The 21,109-nt window shown below is 38.8% G+C and overlaps 1 protein-coding gene across 1 annotated transcript in view; it reads right to left on the bottom strand.

The window, feature by feature from the left end:
- Positions 1-21,109, bottom strand: part of RXFP2 (relaxin family peptide receptor 2) — a 49,497-nt gene that overhangs the window by 6,560 nt on the left and 21,828 nt on the right. The window contains exons 6-15 of the mRNA XM_059681187.1: positions 15,957-16,028; positions 15,298-15,369; positions 13,650-13,721; positions 12,474-12,545; positions 10,747-10,818; positions 9,250-9,321; positions 5,409-5,480; positions 5,230-5,301; positions 3,442-3,513; positions 313-542 (exon numbers count right to left, since the gene is read on the bottom strand). Coding sequence (XP_059537170.1) covers positions 313-542; positions 3,442-3,513; positions 5,230-5,301; positions 5,409-5,480; positions 9,250-9,321; positions 10,747-10,818; positions 12,474-12,545; positions 13,650-13,721; positions 15,298-15,369; positions 15,957-16,028 — 878 coding nt within the window. The remainder of the gene's footprint in view (positions 1-312; positions 543-3,441; positions 3,514-5,229; positions 5,302-5,408; positions 5,481-9,249; positions 9,322-10,746; positions 10,819-12,473; positions 12,546-13,649; positions 13,722-15,297; positions 15,370-15,956; positions 16,029-21,109) is intronic.

Genomic DNA, 21,109 nt, shown 5'->3' with positions numbered 1-21,109 from the left:
ATGGGTGTTACTGTAATTGAGGGTTAAACAAAATTTAGTTTTATAACTCACAACCTGTCCTCCAGAATTCATCCCTTGATTCTTCATCTCTCTCTTGCCCTATTTCCAAGACATAACTCCCAGGAATGGGTACTAGTTTCCTGAAAACTCATATAAGAACAGAGCAGCCAAAGATAATAGCACCTTCATACTTTTAAAAAATTGCCTGACAAGTATAATTTAAATTAAATGCCATTGGTTGAAGGCCAGTATATATCTAGTTTACAGCTCACAGAAGATATTCTAGATCTATGTGAGAGGAAACATACTTACAACAAAGGATTTTGATGGACATAGCGTGAGTCGTGTTTTCAGCTTTAATGAAAGATCTCATGCCAATGACAAAAAGATTTCCAAAGCAGGTTATGAAAGCTATAACCCAGACACATATTCTGAGGATATTGTTAGCCAAGAGGTCCTCAAATGAAGAAATGCCGTCAGTCAAGGGCATACATATTCGGACATGGGGAGCATAGGAGCAGTATCGAAAGTTTTTGAAATAACTAAAGTCAAAGGAAAAAACAGAGTCACTTTACAGCAATGACACAGAAACCACAGCTGCAGTCCCATCAAGTATGCAACTTCACTAGGTCTGTTTGTTTTTGTTTAATAGAGATCATGTAATTTAAGAGTTCTTCATGGAATAGATGTTACTCTAGGCAGGGTGCTTCTTTTAAAAATGAAGCTACAAAAATAGAAATTCCGTGGCTTGTCTGAGGTGAGTCAGGGGAGGACATGAGAATGTGAAGTCTCCATCACATTGGATTATTATCTAGGGTGTTATAAAAAGTAGGCTGTCAAGTTGATCTTGAGCAAAAATTCAGGGACTTGGGTGCAAAGGACCTACAGTAGCTCATAAAAACATTCCTGTCTTGTACTTAGTTTTAAGTATACTCATGTAAACTAGCCTTCTTATCCTTGGCAGGAAGGGAGGGTCTCTGAGACCAGGAAAACTCATTCTCACTGGAGCTAGGAGGAAAAGCAACTGCCTGAAACACAGATTTCTTCCTATGGATTAGAAAGACTTAATTTCTAGAGGAAAACATAGGTTTGTTTGTGACCAATCTATTTATGATCCATGTGTGTGGTCAAGCATTTGAATTGGGGAGGTTATCTGGCTTATTGCCATTCCCCAAGCCTGTGTGTCCGGGATTTTTGCCCATAAAACTCATTCTATTTTTGTGTTTTTTACCACCTCTTTTAATTCATCTCTTTTCTTCCAAATCTTTTCATTTCCCTCCCCATCCAGTTGGTAGACCAGAAAGTTAAACAAAGCTTGACTTTGCCACAGCTTCAAGGCCTCCTATGATGGAACCCCTGGTTACCCAGGTCCTCCTTACCTCCTTGGCTTCCTGTCTCACTCCACCCAGACACACTGGCCTTCTTCTAATCCTCAGACAAGCCAGCTCACCCCCTTCTCAGTATGATGCTTTTTCTTTCCCCTCTGCCGGGAAGGTTCTTCCCTCTTCCCTCAGATGTCAGGGCTGCTCCCTCCCTTCATTAAGGTCCACAAGGCTATCACATTCTTTGACTTCTCTGTGGACTATCGACGTCCTCTATCCCTTCATCTTGTTGTACTTGTCTTCGTAGCATTTATTAACTACTAGAGGCCCACTGCATGAAATTCGTGCAAGGGGCTCAGCCCTCGCAGAGCTGGCTTCATCTGGAAGGTCGTTCGGCTGTCTGGTCTAATTAGTATATTATGCTTTTATTATTATAGATTTGTTTGTTTACATGTTTACGTTCTGGTTCTAAAAGCTCCATGGAAGCTCCATGGGGCAGACACTGGTTTCTCCTGGTCATCCTGCGTGCTCAGATCTAGAACAGCGCCTGGCACATGGGAAGTACTCAGCAAACACTTCTTAGATGAGCTAATGTATGATGCATAATTTAGTGCTGGGATGTTAGGTAGAAAAATTGGAGGCAATACCTGCTCTGAGCAGCTTACAGTCTAGCTTCCCCATATCATCTACTGTGCACTTAAAGGAACCTGATATATAACTCTTGTTTTCCCCTTCTTTTTTTTTTTTTTTAAATACATTCCATTGATTTTACACAGAGAGGACGGGAGAGAGATAGAGAGTTAGAAACATTGATGAGAGAGAAACATTGATCAGCTGCCTCCTGCACATCTCCCACTGGGGATATGCCCGCAACCCAGGCACATGCCCTTGACCGGAATCGAACCCGGGACCTCTCAGTCCGCAGGCCGACGCTCTATCCACTGAGCCAAACCGGTTTTGGCATTTTCCCCTTCTTTCCTGGAATCCCTGGCATGCATTGAACCCTTGGTTCTTTAGGAATTATGTCCACTGTCTTCAGATAGAGCCAGCTAGGGTATCTCAGTAGTTCAACCTCTCTTCCCACTGTGACTTTGGCATTGAATGACAAGTGGAAGGGATGGGGTTATGGGTTGAAGGTGTTTCAATAAGTGTGGACAAGGAAGATGAAAGAACTAGGCCATTTAGTAGGGACCTAAGTTAACACATTTTCTGTTAGTTGTTGGGTCCTCTTGACCTCAACCTAAGGTTCTCTATCAAGTTCTAAAATGATTGAATTTCTCTATTTTAAGACCTCACATTCTGCCTGCAACAAGGAAATGAGAGCCTCCTTAAATATCTACTGGTGCCACAGAAAGAGAAATTGTGAAAACCATGCAAATATGCATCAAACAACCATCCTTTAGTAATTACACCTATAGCACGGACACAAACAAAACGTTTTCCCGAAAGAGCACCTTCACACCAACCATTTCAGCCACTTGCTGCACCCAACTTGTAAGCTTACTTCGAATTCTCCCTATTGTTGTGAATAACAATGGTTAATTTTTGAAATCATGAACACAGAGATTACACAGTTGATAAAGAAATAATCATGTCATAAACACATATATTAACACAACGTACACAGTGCACTTTAGTCAAATATATTCAAGTGAGTTATCAAAAACTACTATAAAGATTAATTACCTCCATTTTGAAGTGCACTTAGTAACAGTAACAACACCTGGAATTTATATAAGCACCTTTCTTCCTAAGGGCTCAAATCTTAGAGCAGCCGACTGCTCACTCATGAGAGGTGAATTAATGTTCCCAGGTCTCCTGAGTACCAGTGAGCCATTGACTTCATCTCGTGTAATGTGTGGCACTCTGGTACCCTGATCTCTTATTGGGCCTCAATTGGATAAACAGCATGTTTCCAGAGAGAAGTGTCATTCATGTCGGCACATCATAATATTGAATTCTATTTGAACAGGGACCAAAGGTGACAAAATTAAAAAGTTCTCAATAAAAAGACTTTTCTTGCACCAAAACACATTACAGCGACACACGAGACAGTTTGCACTAGAACATCTGCGACATTCCACCATGCGGTCTTCTCCGTTCTTTCATACATACATACATGTGAGAAAGATTCCTCATGGGCTGAAACATGCGTGTGTTTATATTTGGAATCTCTATCCTTTCCAGGTCTCTGGAAAACAGGCACACAGGTTTCATGTTTTTAGTATTTCACTTTTTAGTAATTGCATTCTTTGTCCTTCCTTAATGTCACCTTTCAAAAGCCTATGTTTCCAATTCAAAGTAGGATGAGCATTTCATAGTGAGCTATCTTAGAAAATTGCCGTTTCTCCTTATGCCTCCTGTACACAGTTAACTTTGTCATTTCCTATGCAAAATTACATTCTAGTACAACACTGTCATTTATTTCTTTGGTTGAAAAACGGCAGTGGTGATTTGCACCATTATGAAATGGGCTCGGTTATTTGATTTTAGAAACCATGCATGTGAGTTAGAGGGTTTCCACAGGAACTGCTATGTCCAACCAGAGGACATCACTAAGTGCATTTGTGAGAATCTAAATTTAAATACAGTCATTTTTTTTCTGGCCTATATGTATTTATGAGGGAAACCAGGGAAGCCATAAGAGGAGCTCCAACTCAGGACAATTGTTCCCTATGACAACCATGGGAAGCATAATCCTTTAATTCCTCCAACCCCAGAAGATGTCTTCAGGGGGCGACAATGATAACCCTTCTTCTCCTCATTCCAGATGCTTCTTCAAATATGGGTTCTTTGAAGACCTTTTTGTGATGGCATGAGTTAAGGGAGTGTGCCTGTTCTCAGGAACAATCGCTGGAGAGAGGACAATCTAAAATGAGAGAAGCCTTTCATTTTTAAAATTTATTGTGAAAGGTGTTTGATTCTCATTCCATTTCTTTTTGATTAATCTGAGTAAGGATTTCTCAACATGGCCCTGAGTTTTCCGTTGCACATTGAATCCTTCACAATGGAACTATCTTGCCCTTTGGTGATCAGAAACAAGGCTTAGAAGAGTAACAGTGCTACTGAGTCCTCTCAGGGCCCCTCTTGCAGGAAACACTCGAGTCCTTTAAAAGGACTTTCCCCTTTTCTTTCTTTTGCTCTCTAGATTTCTCCTGGACTTATCACAGTTTTAGCTTTGCATGGATTGTGTGATTATTTGAATAGTAACCTATAGTATCTAAATGAGCAGAAGCCACTATATCCTGAGCTCCTAAGACAGCAAGTGCTATAAATAAGTTGGTGGCCAATAAATGTGAAATAAATATGTAAATAAATTGTTATAATAAAATTAATAAGATAATAAAGAAAGAAAAGAAATATAAAAAGAAAAGTTTGGAGTAAATAGTTACAACTTGACTTTTCAGAAAGGCATGGTGTGGTAACTTGATATTTTGCCTTTCAGAATTCAGTATGTGTTATGGTAAGTATTGGTCTTTAGAATTGTATGAAGAAAGGCTTTAGGCTGAGATTGGGTAACATGGTATACACTCTGTGTAAAAACATAGGATAACTGGCAGAGTTCTTGACACTACTTGCAGCTTCATATGTTTGAAAATTTAAAACACTAAACAAAATTAATTGTCTGAATGTTCATCTTTGCTGCATAATTTTTCCCTGCACTGATTAAAAAGTAAAAAGTATGCTCTGTAGACTGATGGAATGTTGATTCCTGTAGGAACGGGGATAGGGAAGCAGCAGCAAGTCTTCCAAAATTTGTTCTTCACCAAAGGTTTAATAACAAAACAATTGCAAATTTAATTCTCTATGAAAACTGTAGGATGAGATTTCCCATAGGAATTAGATATGTTTCTAAGTGAAGTGCATCCACTACAATGTAATCAGCGCACTGTCATGTTTCACTTACAGAGACTGAAGTTGTTCAAGACTTTCGAACTGGTTCTTGTGGAGATACAAGAGAGGGTTGGACGACAGGTTCCTTTTGTTCCATTAGCGGGAAGAAGGAAGGAAGCATCAGGATGTTATTATTTTGGTAGCTTAACATGTTGCCATTTAAATCTGATGGCGGTGGCAAGAAGAACTTACAGTTTTTGTAGAAGCCTCAGGTCTTTAAAAATGTGGGTTGGTAGCTCCGTTATCATATTGCTAGAGAGGTCCCTATTGGTGACAGTGAAAATCCAAAGCAATTACATTGGAAATAAATGACATGATTATTACTTCTCAAAAGTTTCATCATACCACTTGACATAATAGAGAATATGATTCAATTTTTTTTAACCAACCTGATAACTTGCTATACAACCAGCCTGTGTGAGTCAGCCAAATTAGTATGTTTTCCATCACTTGCAGACATGTGACATTTTGCTCAACCAGTTCCTGTTGGGAATTTCCTCTCAGCCCTTTTCCAACACATTCCCAACCTGGCTTCAATATCTACTTTGATTAATTTCCTCTGTTTTAGTACGAAGAGTACACTTTGACAATTCACTGCTTTGTAATCCTATTTGGTTCATATATGTGATATTATGTTTATTCAACTATAAGCTTTCTGAGGTTAAGACCCATGCCTCCTATTTATTTTATATTCCAACTAAGATAGATTACTGTGTACAATATATTTGTCCAGATAATCTTGAACGGTAAGTTCACACATTTTTCATCTCTTTTATATGGTACTATTTTTTTAAATAAGAAATTGAGAATTTAGAACTAAATATAATAGGATAGTCTGATTCAGAAAGAATCAGAGGGAAGTTTTTCTGCAGAATGAGGAAAAGAGATTTGTTAGGATCAGAAGAAATCGGGAATTTTTAAGAGTCCAAAATATCTTTTTGAGCCAGAGAAGATGTTAAAGCTAAACATGTGAAATTGCCTAAGAATCAAACAAAAGATCTTATCTATTTTTGATGTTTTGGAACTGCTGGTCAATGCGTGGGAGCTACAAATAACTAAGACTTAGCTCTTTCTCTAAAGAAGCTTACAATTAGAACAAACAGCTCTATTTTGAAACAAGGAATGAATGAAACAAGTGCTATTACAGAACAGATAAGAAACAAAGGAAGAAGTCCTCAAACTTGGCCTGTGAAATTAAGAAGTGTCTGAACAAAGCTGGATGATTTTCATAAGTGGAACAAAAGGAGAGCAGCTTTTCAGTGGAGGGTTAAATTAAGCAGGATCACAGAAACAGATGCTCAGAAGTCAACTCATCAGGAGTCAGCAAGTGGTCCAAATGTGTTGGAGGTTAGAAAGTACGGGATGGAGAGGATGGGGGTCTGCAGAAGTGCATACAGACAAAATGGAAGGGCCATGAATACGTTCTGAGGCAGTACTTGCCAGAGTAGAGTCCAGGCATCAAAATCAAGGAGGATGCTCATAAAAAGAGCACATTCCTAGTGCTTGTCTGTAACTATCACATTGGAAGTTCCAGGCGTGGAGGGAGGAGGATGCCATGTATTTAAAGCCAGAGCTGTGATTTTTTTTGAACATTGTCATTTGCGAACTGTGTCAAGGACTTTGTTAAACAGCATGCAACAAGGAGGGAGGATATTAAGCAGGATAGTGAAATATATGCTATGGGTTGTGAAATGATATAAGTCTGTCAGAATCATGAAAGATAGCCTGAGAAACCAGAGTCAGAGGAGGGAACCTGGCATGAGACTTTGACCCTGGACCAGCTGAAGAGGGTTCAAGGAAAGACACTGTCAGGGCTTATGGTCTGTAAGGACACAAAGTGTAAGAGAGTTAGCTGGAAAGGGAGTAGTCTTTGAGCCCTGGCTGCCAGGAGGGTGCTAATGCCACTAAGATGATAAGTCTAGGGCAGTGGTCGGCAAACTCATTAGTCAACAGAGCCAAATATCAACAGTACTTCTTCAAAATAGACTCGCCCAGGCCGAAAACCAACTTCTGCGCATGGGCCACGAAGTTTCAATCGCACTGTACGTGCGCCTGCACGTGGTATTTTGTGGAAGAGCCTCACTCAAGGGGCCAAAGAGCCGCATGTGGCTCGCGAGCCGCAGCTTGCCGACCACGGGTAAGGGAAGGAACTGGCAGTGGAGTAAGAGTTGTTTTGATTGCTCTTGAGAGATTGTGATGATATTCAAGTGTAGAGGTCCTGCCAGTTGGGAATTCTGACCTGGCTTTAGATGGAGGAGCATACTTGGGTCTTGGCACAGAAGAAAGCCACAGGTGTGCAAGGGTAAGGGACCCCGACAACCGAGTAAGGTGAAGATGATCTTGCACACCTAGAACATGTCCTGCAAAGTGCTACACTGAAAAAGAAAGGGCAGTCTTTTGGGGGAGAAAGGACTTCAGTGGCCTCACATAAGCTTGCTATTCCTCTCCAGGAGGGGCTGGTGTTGTGAAGGCACAGTAAAATGACCTAACATTTTTTGTAAACTCAAGAAATATAAATGCCTTGTTCAAGTTAATTCTTTTAACTTCTAAATTTCCTTTATCTTACTGATGTTATGTGGATTGAAACATTATTATTGGCAGGCTTAAAGAAGCAAGCAGGTGTCTCTTAATTAGGCTCTTTTATTTGGAGCAGGAGTGGCCCTAAGTATAGGATAAGAGGAAGATTAGGAAATTTTTCAAACTATGGACTTCTTCCCACTGTTTTCTGAAGTTTGTATATAAAACCCACACCTATTTGCCCTGAGCTGCTCCTTCTCTCCAACCCATAACCCAAATCCATATCCATCCCCCAAGATCTGATCAGGAAAACCCATTTGAGAAATGAGCAAGCTCTTCTGAGTGAGCTGCCCTTAATTTTTTTTTGCCATAAAATGATGATATTTTTAATTCTAACGCAGTGCCTTGTACACACTGGGCACTTAATAAATATTTATGGATTTGGCTTATGATACTCATGAATTAAATTGAAGTATCTTAAGTATCTTAATTGTTCATGAAATTCATGAATTATTTTTCAAATTACTTTTTTGTTTTTTTGAGAGAGAGAGAGAGAGAGAGAGAGAGAGAGAGAGAGAGAGAAACATTGATGTGAAAGAGAAACATTGATCAGTTGCCTCCCATACGCACCCCAACTGGGGATTGAACCCACAATCCAGGTATGTTCCCTGGCTGGGAATTGAACCCGCCACCTTTCAGTGTATGGGACTACGCTCCAACCAACTGGCCATGGTTTTCAAATTACTCTGACTGAGTTATTTCCCCCAGTCTCTTCTGAATGTCAAAATAAGGTATAAAGAATGGGGAAGAGGTTAATTAAGAAATTAATTTTCGTTTTTAGACCTCACATCAGAGGGAGGAGCTTTCTCCCCTAATTGCCACTATTTGTAATATCACATAATTTTAACTTCCAATGAAACACAGCTATGTGGATGACAATGAATTAATAACAAGACAGATGATTTTTCAAAGGCTTAGATCTACAAAACGTGTGTTTGAACAGAAAAAGGTCCATGAGCTCTCTGAATCGCTTTCAATGAGCCTAAGTCTCATTCCTGACACCAGTGTTTGCTTCATCTGTTCTAGAAGTCATAATTTCTCAAGAAATAAAAGCATCTTTGTTCTTTTCTTTATAATTAGTAAATAGCATTTCAGTTAGTCAGTTATTCATTCAGCAAGCATTTATTGAGAATTAACTACACTTTAGTCATTAGAGATAATAATCACTGGGTTTAAGGAGCTATGAAAATTCATTTATTCCCAAGCACACATATACATGAAATTACTCAAAGAAAACAGGCAGGGAAATTAAAGTAGGTTAAATCCATATTAAGCTCATGTCTAATTTTAATTTGCTTTTGACTTTAGGATAATGTTGGTTTTCTTAATGGATTTTGAATCTCTAGTAGTCTACAGGATTTTGATTGCTACTAGTGGAAAAGCAGTCTCACTAGTCAATTAAATGTATCATCTTGGAAGAAGCAATCATATTTTCCTAGTAGACAATGCTACTTACAGTTCTCCTAAATTTTTTAATGAAGAAAATGTCTTCTCTGGAACAAAATCAATTTGATTTCTAGGCAGAAACCTGTAAGACATGGTGAGAGTCAGCACTGTTGGTTTGTGTCTGCTGCAGTAACCAGTTCTCCTTGGGACAGGCCATTGATCTGGTGAAATTCCCCAAGCCTCCTTTGAAGTCTCAAAGAGAGGTAGGTTCTGGTGTGGAAATTAGGCTGGAGTTTCTCACTGAGGATGTCCACATGTCCTCTCTAGGAAATGCTGTCATAAGTAGTTTGAGGTGCTGAGTGTGGTCTATTAAAGCTGCATTTTGTTTGAATTCTCATCATTTTGGAAAGTGTTTCTCAAGTACATACAAGTAATATTAGGTTTGGACCTGTTAATAATTCTCCAGAAGGCTCTGAGAGAACTCTTGTGTAAGGCATGTTCCTTAGGAGAAAGCCAGAAAGAGCAAAGCTTAACAAACCTCACAGTAGTTTCTGGGGCCACACACAAATTTTACATTTGGTGGGAGCACATTGGTTTTCCTTTGTGTGTAAATGGAATCCTCTAGGAGGAATGGCAGAAAGTGGGGGTCAGCCGCCACCTGCCTTACAGAGGTGCTGAATGAGATGATGAGTATGAAAGTGATTCGAAAGCTGAGTGAAGCTATACAATAGAAGTCATTGATGTATTTTGTTTAGTTTTCCAGTATTCACTCTCATTATCCATGAGTAAAGTAATAAATTCTTTGTATTCCCTGAGTGGGATCATCTCTTTTCTCATTAAACATGTTTATCTGCAATCTGATTGATAAATGTGCAACTTGGCAATAGCCTTATCTCTTAATTTGTTAGAGAACAGTGGTTAGGCTACTACAAATGGATAGACTCCAACTTTTCCAACCACCCGTCAAACCAACCAACCATCATTACTAATTGTTTACTCTATATGGAAAACTATCATTAAAACAAAATGCATATGATTTTAAGTTTTCCAGTGCAAATGTGTCAATTAATTAACCCATCTGCCTTCCAGCCCCCATAAAAAACATTGTTGGCAATCAGAATCACCAATCAGAATCTTTGGCCTATCAGAACACATTAGATGTTTTTCTCTTTAGAATTAAAAAAATTCTTTTTTTTTTTTTGAGAGAGAGATATCATGTGATAAATGTAATTGGCAGTAACAATCACTGGGTAACTAGCCACTTTTCTATACATTATCTCATTTCTGAGAACATAGGTTTAGGTATGAGTTCAGCTGAGAGGATGCACAGAAATAGTGACTGTCCTCAAAAACAAGAAGAGCAGCTGAAGACCTACATGGTGGCCACTAAAGGTAAGGCTTGGACCCCTTTCAAAATAAATCAAGCTACATGGGCATTTTATAATACAGCAGTTTCAGACGAAGGCTGTAAATAAGACACTACCGTAAAATTCCTTGTCAATATTTTCTTTTGATTTTCAAATATATTGGGTAGCCCCTCATTTACCAAAGTTTATTGCATACTTACAGAACAGTGAGTGCATCGCACGACAGAAAGGTGGAATTTGTAAGATACTTTATTCCATTGCCTTCCAAATCCCTAAAAGTCATGGAGGAATTATATATTTAATATTTTTGCACAAATTGTATGTCTAGAGGCACTTTTTGTTGATACAACTGTTCTGATATTTATTTTTACTTTGTTTCAATTTTTATGCTTCCCTCCTAATTACTGCAGTTAGTATAATTCATATTATGCTTCTTTTTTCCTTTCAATTGATGTTAGAACTTAATAAAATTGAGGGAAAGGGCAGCCCAACATTTAGTGAGTATTTATCTATGCTGGATACCATGCTGTTAATGATCCTAATATTACCCCCATAATAGCAGTAGCTGCCATTTATTGGATTTTTATGCTGTCAGGTACTATTTTGAGTACATACGTTGTTGATATTATCACCCCCATGTCATAGTGAGGAATCTGAGTTTCTCAGAAATTCACTTTTCTTCTGGTTAAACAGCTAGAAAGTGGTAGAACTGCCCTTCTAATCCATATCTGTCTGACTGTAACGCCTTGACATTTAACCATCGTGTAATAGATAGTTATATCTTATATTCCACCAATATTGTCTTTATTTTGCCGAAGGAGAAACTCAGACCTAAGTTATCTTCCAAATCCTAAATATCAGAGTTAGGATATATATATCCTGATTTTCAGGATGGAAAATGGCCATTTTTTCTACTATGCCTCAGTGAGCCCTTTATGCCATAAAAGCCTTTTGATAACAGGCATATAAGTAAATACACAGTAAGTATACACAAGGCCACCTACTAGTATTGTCACAAGTAATTCTGAGGCCAGTTAAGAGAGAATCAATAATTTAGGTAGTAAATTTTATCATTTTGTGGGCTTTAAGTCCCCTGATTTGATGTGAGAAGAGTTCTAGTGGACTTTCCCAGTGTAGGAAATGGCTACCTGTGACCACACTGCCTGCCTCAGGAAACCATGAGGATAAATGTGATAAAGAATGGTGGGTAGTGTTGGTGAAGCCATGAAGGAATTTAAATGAATGATTAAACAAGTATTGATTAAAATCCAACAAAGAGTTGAAATAGTTTAGCACTTTCATTTAACTGAGTTTTGTTGAGCTCCTAATATGTGCCAATCATTGTGCTAATCACAGTTGGGTTCCTGCCCTCATGAAATTTCTAAAAGGGTAGGGGACATACAGTAAACCAGTGGTTCTAGTACTGTGAAGTAGGTGTGCAGGCTAGAGACTGGGTGGCATAGTGGAAGTCTGTTCTTGGCATAAAGGGAGCACAGAGGCAGCCACTGAAATTGGTAAGTGTGTCAAGGATGGCTTCCTGGAGGTGATGTTTAAGGGAACTTTTGAAGGGAATTAGAGTTAACCAAGAGAATAAAGGAGCAAGACTTTTCAAGTCAACCATGTGTGCTGGGGGAAGTGACTGACTGTTGGTGCATGTGTAAAGAAGGCATGAAAGCGGAGGGGCAGGTAGAGACCAGATAGGTGAAGGAGGGAAATGATGGTTCCCAGGTGCTCAAGGAGGAGGTATGAACTTGAACCTCACATGCACTGGAATTCTCAAAAGATTTTTAAACCAGAAAGTAACAGGATCAGATTTTAGTTTTGGGAAGAAGAACATAGATGAATTTTTATGTAACTATGAATTAACTTCAAGGCTAGCTTCCTCAAACTGTGCAAATAACAAACTAACGCCTACATGCATACTCACATCCAGTTAAGTTGAGGCATTTGGGCACACATCTGCTTGGGAAGGGCTTCTAAGTAGTTATTAACCATAGACCTTTACACAAAAAAGATGTTAATTAATGTTGTACACTTGAAACTAGTAACCAACATTGGATTGTATACTAACTATACTTAAATTAAAAAAAAACTTTTTAAGAGAAGCAATGATATGCTACTATAAGAGCAGTATTTTTATTATTCTTATAATATGGAAACTTGTATTCTAAAATTGATTTATTAGGATGAAGACTATCAACATAACTTCCTCTTCAAAATGCTATCTAGATATGTGTGCGGCGCGGAAAAGGAAACCAATGTCAAAGAAGCTATGTGTGCATCAGTATGACATAACCTGAGAATAAATGTCATACAATTTAATTTATGAGATGAAATAAAATATGAAATAAAATATATATTAGGTGATAATTTTTCTTGTAAACTCCAAATTTGCAATCATTTCCAGCACTGCTCATCCAAAGTTTCTTCTTAAGGGAAACATTCATCATTTACAATATTAAAGAGCTACACTGGAATTAAATCTAAGAAGTGATGTAGGGGATATTTGGTCAAAGAAAACAACTCATGAGCACGTTAAGCTGCACAATTAATTTGTGATATTTTGACCCCCCCCCCCGACAAATGGAGAAATAATGATGTTATCTGATTAACTGCAAAGGGACATAATAGACCCCTGCTGATAGATCATTATAGTCTATTAATAAACAGTGACAACCTAAGTATGAGAGTGACTCTGTTGGTAGGGCAAATATTTTGGCATTTCAGTGACTCTTGATGGGCAAGGGCACATCTTCCTCTGTTAAAAATGTAGCTGGGACTAATCTTCTAGGAGATTCCACCCAATTTATATGTAGTTAGGAGATAACAATGAACATTATCTTTGATCAACCACTGAAAATGTAAACATGCCTTAGGACTAAAAGAAAGGAAAGGAGATGAAAAAAAATCAACTGGTAGGCTTAATATATACATGAACCCTGGCCAGAAAGTAGCAACAGTAATTGTGACTGCAAATACAGGAGAGATTTTGACTAATAAAGATCATAGTGGGCTTGATTTTTCTAAAGTTCTTTTTGTAAGCTGGTGTTAGATGTCATTGCAATGTACAGAGAGATGTATTGAAAGGGAGGCGAATACTTACAGAAAAAACAAGGAATTTAATCCAGCAAATAGCTGCTGTGAAATTCTGGTTATTGGATTGTCATCTAGAATTCTGACAAAACAGATCACAAACATTTCCAATGTCAGAGATATTTTTGAAGTAAAATCAGGAAAAATTAAAGGCCTGTGACAATCTTGCCTCTGTCCAACACCTGCCGTCCCCCTTTCTGTTCCTTCACACTAGGCTTACTCATCTCCAAGAGAGCCTTCCCTTCACCCTGTGGTAAGACAGCTCTTTCCTCCCAAAGCCCAGCCCAGCATTGAGCAAGTCCATACTGATGGACTTTTAGACCCAAGTTTTACCCTTCACCTCTGGACACGCGGGTCACACACACAAGCTACTTTCATTTCCTCAATGGCTGAATTAGGAATCCCTAAATGCTTTGACCCACTAATTGACTAAATAAAGAATGAATTGAAAAAAATGTTTAGGAAATCACAAATGGTTCCATAGTCTCACAGTATTTAAATGATATATTTAATGGTGTTGATACAAATAAATTCATTAGGAACTTAGAGGATGAAAGAGTGAAAATATTTACATGTTCAAATTACTATTTTTAAGTCTATATGGTATTTATTAGAAAAAAAATAGACTAAGGGGAAATATGCCTTCTTTTCTTTTGTTGCTTTTGAAGCCAAATGCCATTTCCTCTTATTGCCAGAAGTTCTTGAGGATCTAGAGAAGGGAGTCACATTCATTGTGCTAATTGAGCAGCTACTATATGCCAGGCACAATGCATATGGCACTTTACATATGTCATGCAAGCCAGTCCTCATAACAGCGCTCTTAAAAAGGAATTAGGATTTCAGTTAACAGATGAGGAAAAGAGGCCTAGGAAGAGTAAGAAAGTTACCTGCAATATTAAGCCTGGGACCACAGTTTATAGAGGGTCTGGGTAAAATTGAGGCCCTGATATTTTCAGTTAGGCCTGGGTGAACTATGGAAAATGGGCAAGCAGACACAGAGTGCCTTCTAATTGCCCTTTGTTCATTTCCCTGATGAAACACAGACATCTGAGGTGAGACCCCCTTGGGGTGAGGTTGATGGCTCAGCCATGAAAGTAGTGACACACCAAAAGCCACTATACACTCAGACTTTCCTATGAGTGCTCTGGAAACCCAAAAAATTCTTAACGTGCTTACTTTCTAGATCAGTGGTTTTCCACGGAGGGCAATTTCTCTCCCAAGGGACATTTGGGAGTGTCTGGACACATTTTTGGTTGTCAACCTCAGGCGGCTAGTACTACTGGCATCTAATGAGGTAGAAGTAGAGGCCACAGAGGCTGCTAAACATCCTAAAATGCACAAGGACATTACCCCCTTCCCCAATCAAAGAATTATCTGGTACTACATGCCGATAGAGCTGAGGTGAGAAATGCGGCCCTAGGTAAACACTGGGTGGATAGAAGCCTCAGCAAGCCCAGTTCTGGGCTCAGAGGCCAACCTGCAAGGGCATGGCACCAGTTATTTTCACACAGCTACCACTCAGATTGCTTGGGTCAAGTGCTCCAGATTATGTGACAACTAGAAAAATAAATATAGTAAACAAGATACACAAATAGATGGAAACTGTGAACACTGATAAATATCATTAAGATTGGGCCAGGAAAAGCTAGAATACTTACAGCCAAGTTAGCTGATGCAGGTCCTTGAACACTCCAGGTCTGAGGGCTGTAATGCAGTTGTGGTTGAGATATCTACAAATAGCATGAGTGAGCGAATTAGGTAAATTCATGACCCCATTTTAGTCACTTGAATTAGAATATGAGCCATTGATGATGACCATGAAGCACGGGCATCTGTTTCTAAAAGCATTTTACTAAGGGGGAGGGGGAAAGTGAGGGACAACAGGAGACACAGATAGCCACAAGCTTAGTGTGTGCAACACCACAGTCAGGACCAGAAAAGTGGCCCAAAATAACATGTCGGGATATTATATTTTAGAATAAGAGTAGAATAAACATAGGGATTATGATTTTTTGCTTTTGTCCTTTTTGGTCACATCCTTAGTAGACTAGCATTTTAAGAAAGTGTATAGGTAAGTTAGCATGGGTTAGAAAAAATAAAAAGCCAAATATTGTGCAAATGACCCAAATTTGAGTAGACAAGGTTAAGGAGAGCCTCTAAATCTTACTTTCAATGTAGTAACTAATCTAAGCCCTTTGTAATAATGTAATTTTCTCATTTCTCTACAACTAAGTCACACCTTTCAAAAGTACCATTCTATCCTTTTAATCATTACTTAAAATTATACTCATAACATAATTATAAAGAGATTACTCACAATATTTGCAGATTATGTAATCCAAAAAATGCTTTCCAGGATATGTGTCTAATGCAATTATGCTGAAGAAATCTGGTGGGAATAAGATAGAAGAGTCACGTGATCATGGTTTGCGTGCTTCATCAGGTTGCTGAATGTGCGATCCACTTTCTTTCCCTACAGACATTTATGAACTTGGCTTATGAAATCTCAGGTTCAACTCCCATATGGGAATGTGAAGACATTTCTAAGGACAGATGGTTGAGAACCAGCTGATGCCTGCTGACCCTGTAGAACTCATACAGTGAGACTGGAGCATCTCTGGGATGTACCACTGAACTCTGGTGTGACATTTAGAGGGAACTTGTTCTGTTTTTGCAAATGGGAACCTCGGCAGTCTTTCTGCTCTGACCTGCAGGGGTGCTCACCATGAGAAACCAGCCAGTCTCTCACAGCCAAGTTCTACCGCAAACTCCTCATTTCTCTTTGCTCTATTCCCACAAAATTAAAAAAAACAATAAGAGGGCAAGTTTTATTCGTTTCTATATTGAGATGCAGAGTGAGAAGCACAAGGCAAGTTGGCAAAGTGCTTGAGGTCCAAAAAAACACCAGAGGTTGAATTGGGCCTAGTTCACCAATTTCAACTTGCCAGTCATGATTTACTTTTTAAAAAATTCTTTATTGTTTAAAGTATTACATATAGTATTACATAAATCTCCATTTAACCCCATTGACCTCTCCCTGGCCACCCCTATCCCCCAGCACATGTCCTCAACTCCCTAGTGTCTGTATCCATTGGTTATGCTTATATGCATGCATACAAGTCCTTTGGTTGATCTCTTACCCCCACCCCCTGCCTTCCCTCTAAGGTTTGACGGTATGTTTGATGCTTCTCTGTATCTATTTTATATATATATTAGAGAGGAAGGAAGAGGGATAAAGAGTTAGAAACATCGATGAGAGAGAAACATCAATCAGCTGCCTCCTGCACACACCCTACTGGGGACGTGCCTGCAACCAAGATACATGCCCTTGACCGGAATTGAACCTGACCCTTCAGTCCACAGGCGGACGCTCTATCCACTGAGCCAAACCAGTTAGGGCTGGATGTATTTTTGTTCATCAGTTTATGTTGTTCTCTGACTGGCTTATTTCGCTTAGCATAATGTTCTCCATGTTCATCCATGCTGCTGTGAATGGTTAAAAGTTCTTTCATTTTTACACTAGTGTAGTATTCCATTATGTAGATGTATCACAGGTTTTTAATCCATTCATCTGCTGATGGGCACGTGTGCTGCTATGAACATTTGAACATGTGCCCTTTCTGATTGGTGTTTCTGATTTCTTGGGTTATATTCCTAGAAGTGGGATTGCTGGTTCAAATGGGAGTTCCATTTTTAATTTTTTGAAAAAACAGCATACTGTTTTCCAAAAATCTGCATTCCCACCAGCAGTGCACGAGGGTTCCTTTTTCTCTGCATCCTCTCCAGCACTTGTCATTTGTTCATTTGTTGATGATAGCCATTCTGACAGGTGTGGGCTTGGTTCCTCATTGTTGTTTGATTTGCATATTTCAGATGATTAGTGACTTTGAGCATGTTTTCATATGTCTCTTGGCTTTCTGTATGTCCACTTTCAAAAAGTATCTATTTAAGTCCTTTGGCCATTTTTTTTGATTGAATTATTTATCTTCCTTCTGTTAAGATGTATGAGTTCCCTATAAATTTTGGAGTTTAAACCATTATTGGGTATAACATTGGCAAATATGTCTTCCCATGCAGTGGGCTTTCTTGTTGTTTTGTTGATGGCATCTTTTGCTGTGCAAAAGCTTTTTATTTTGATGTAGTCCCATTTGTTTATTTTCTCCTTAGTTTCCATTGTCCTTGAAGCTGTATTGGTAAAGATATTGCTACAACATATGTCTGATATTTTGCTGCCTATAGATTATTCTAAGATATTTATGGTTTTCCATCTTATGTGTAAGTCCTTTATCCATTTTGAGTTTATTTTTGTGTATGGTGTAAATTGGTGGTCTAGTTTCATTTTTTTTGCATGTATCGGTCTAATTTTCCCAACACCATTTATTGAAGAGACTGTCTTGACTCCATTATATGTTCATGCCTCCTTTGTCAAATATTAATTGAGCATAATGGGTCGATTTCTGGGTTCTCTGTTCTTTGTTCTGTTCCATCGGTCTATGTCTGTTCTTGTACCAGTACTAGGCAGTTTTGAGAATAGTGGCTTTGCAATATAGCTTGATACCTGGTAATGTGATCCCTCCAACTTTGTTCTTCTTTCTCAAGATTGCTGTGGCTATTCGGCATCTTTTTTTCTGTTCCATGTGAATTTTTGGAGACTTTGTTCTAGATCTGTGAAATATGCCTTTGGTTTTTTAGCGGGGATTGCATTAAATCTATAGATTGTTTTAAGTAGTTTGGACATTTTAATGATGTTGATTCTACCAATCCATATACATTCTTCCATTTGTATATGTCTTCCTCTATCTCTTTTTGCAATTTCCTGTAGTTTTCTGAATACAGGACTTTCACCTCCTTAGTTAAGTTTATTCTTAGGTATCTTAATTTTTTTGGTGCAATGGTAAGTGGGATTGTTTTTTTGTTTGTTTTGTTTGTTTGTTTCTCTTTCTGTGAGTTCATTATTGCTGTATAAAAAAGCCATAGATTTCTGGGTGTTAATTTTGTATCCTGCTACATTTTCTAATTCATTTATTAAATCGAGTAGGTTTTTTTTATGGAGTCTTTAGGGTTTTCTATGTACAATATCATGTCATCTACTAATAATGACAGTTTTACTTCTTCTTTTCCAATTTGGATGCCTTTAATTTCTACTTATCTGATCGCTATGGCTAGCACTTCCAGTACTATGTTGAACAGGTGAGAGTGGGCATCCCTGTCTTGTTAATGTTCTTAGGGGAATTGGTTTTAGTTTTTGCCCTTGAGTATAATGTTGGCTGTAGATTTGTCATATAAGCCTTTTATTATGTTGAGGTATGATCCCTCTATTCCCACTTTGCTGAGGGTTTTAATCAAGAAAGGGTGTTTGATTTTGTCAAATGCTTTTTCTGCATCGATTGATATGATTATGTGATTTTTATCTACCAATTTGTTTATGTGATGCATCAAGTTTATTGATTTGTGGATGTTGTACCATCCTTGCATCCCTGGAATAAATCCCACTTAATCATGGTGCATTATCTTTCTAATGTAATGCTAGATCTGATTTGCTAGAATTTTGTTGAGGATTTTAGCATCTATGTTCATTAGATATATTGGCCTGTGATTCTCTTTCTTTGTAGTGTCTTTATCTGGTGTTGGGATTAGGGTAATGCTAACTTCATTGAAAGAGCTTGGAAGTGTTCTTTCTTGAATTTTTTGGAATAGTCTGAGGAGGGTAGGTTTTAGTTCTTCTTTGAATGTTTGGTAAAACTCCCCCGTGAAGCCGCCGGCTTTTGTTTGCTGGAGGTTTTTTGATTACTGCTTCAGTTTCTTCCATAGTTATACGACTATTTATATTTTTTGATTCTTCCTGATTGAGTTTTGGAAGGTCGTGTTTTTTTAGGAATATGTCCATTTCTTCTAGGTTGACCAGTTGTTCATAGTAGTTTTTTTTTTTTTTTTTTTTTTTACAATTCTTTGTATTTCTGTGGGATCTGTTGTTATTTTGCCTCTTTCATTTTTGATTTTGTTTATTTGGGTCATATCTCTTTGCTTCTTGGTGAACCTGGCTAGAGGTTCATCCATCTTGTTTATTCTTTCAAAGAACCAGCTCTTGGTTTTATTGATCTTTTGTATTGTTGTTGTTTTTTAAATCTCTATGTCATTTAATTCTGCTCTGATCTTTATTATTTCCTTCCTTCTGCTCACTCTGGCCGAGCAATGCCTGTGGCTGCAGAGGTGGGTCAGCAGGAGGGTCGCATACCCAGAGAGTCACTGGAGGGCCAGTCACTGGGAAGCCTGTGGCGGCAGTGGTGGGCTGGTGGGAGGGTCACACACTGTGGGACTCCCAGGAGCCTGTGGCTGGAGAGGCTAGAGTCCCAGTCTCTGTGGGCCTGCAGCTGAGGTAGCAAGTCTCTGGCCAGAGTGGCTGTAGGGTCTTGGGTGTTGTCTGAGGCAGGTCTGGACGGTGGTGAGGCTGGGCTCCTAGTCACAGCAGCTCTCCCCTTCAAGATGGCATGTTTTCTTTGCCAGCACCAGCCGCCAGGGAGTGCTTGCAGTGGTGACAGGGGCTACCCATCTAAGAGAGCCCAGTCTGCCATCTCCTGAAAGTCCTGCAGGATCTAACTGTCTCTCTTCCTCTCTCTCTCTCTCTCTCTCTCTCTCTCTCTCTCTCTCTCTACATATCCACACACTCCCCTTTCGCTCCCTCACTGCTGTCTTGCCCGCCACCATCTTTTTTCCCCAGTCATGATTTACTTAACCTTCAAAGCAATTTAGCAGTCTAGTATGGATTCAATAAGAACACTATCAGGAGTATCTAAGTAAACAATTTCCTTTTCCTGTGCTCATTATACAATGAGAGGTTAACCCTGAATACATATTGCCCAAAGGCAATTAGGGGCAGGAAATATCCACAGAAATAATAGTAACTAATGACTACATAGTCTATTAAATGGTTTCCCTAGCTCTTATTTGGATTTGATTGGTTTCTAAAACATTATACAACACATTCTTAGTTGTTATGATATTTCACTACGAAATTGGTAGGACACATATTCATTGGGCACCTGGCTGCACTCTGAATTTGTTTATACCATAATTATTACCTAGAAAAGCCTATGAATCATGAATGTGTTACAGGTGTTCTAGGATATTGATGCACTCAGCCCTCTGGGTAGCTAGGTAAAGTCAAGATCAGCTTCCAGCTATAAATAAAACTGAACTTTTACCCCAGATATTGTCATTTCTCTGTGTACCACCATGTGGGAAAGGTTGGTACTAGAGAGCACATGCTTTACATTGATAGTGATACAAAAAACATCAATTTCAGTCCTACAAAGTAACCTTGAAACCTAGTGAGTCCGGTTGTCATTCCAACCTCCTCCCCTTGCACTATTTCCCTGAAGAGACCCTTCACATTACAGCATAAATTCTGCTTTTGGTTTAAACTTCTTCTATGGTCCAGGCTGGTGTGGCTCAGTTGGTTGAGCATCATCC

This window comes from Myotis daubentonii, chromosome 2 (assembly GCF_963259705.1).
Source record: "Myotis daubentonii chromosome 2, mMyoDau2.1, whole genome shotgun sequence".
Classification (NCBI taxonomy): domain Eukaryota; kingdom Metazoa; phylum Chordata; class Mammalia; order Chiroptera; family Vespertilionidae; genus Myotis; species Myotis daubentonii.
The sequence above is the reverse complement of the archived record's forward strand: the minus strand, read 5'-3'. Positions and strand labels throughout refer to the sequence as shown.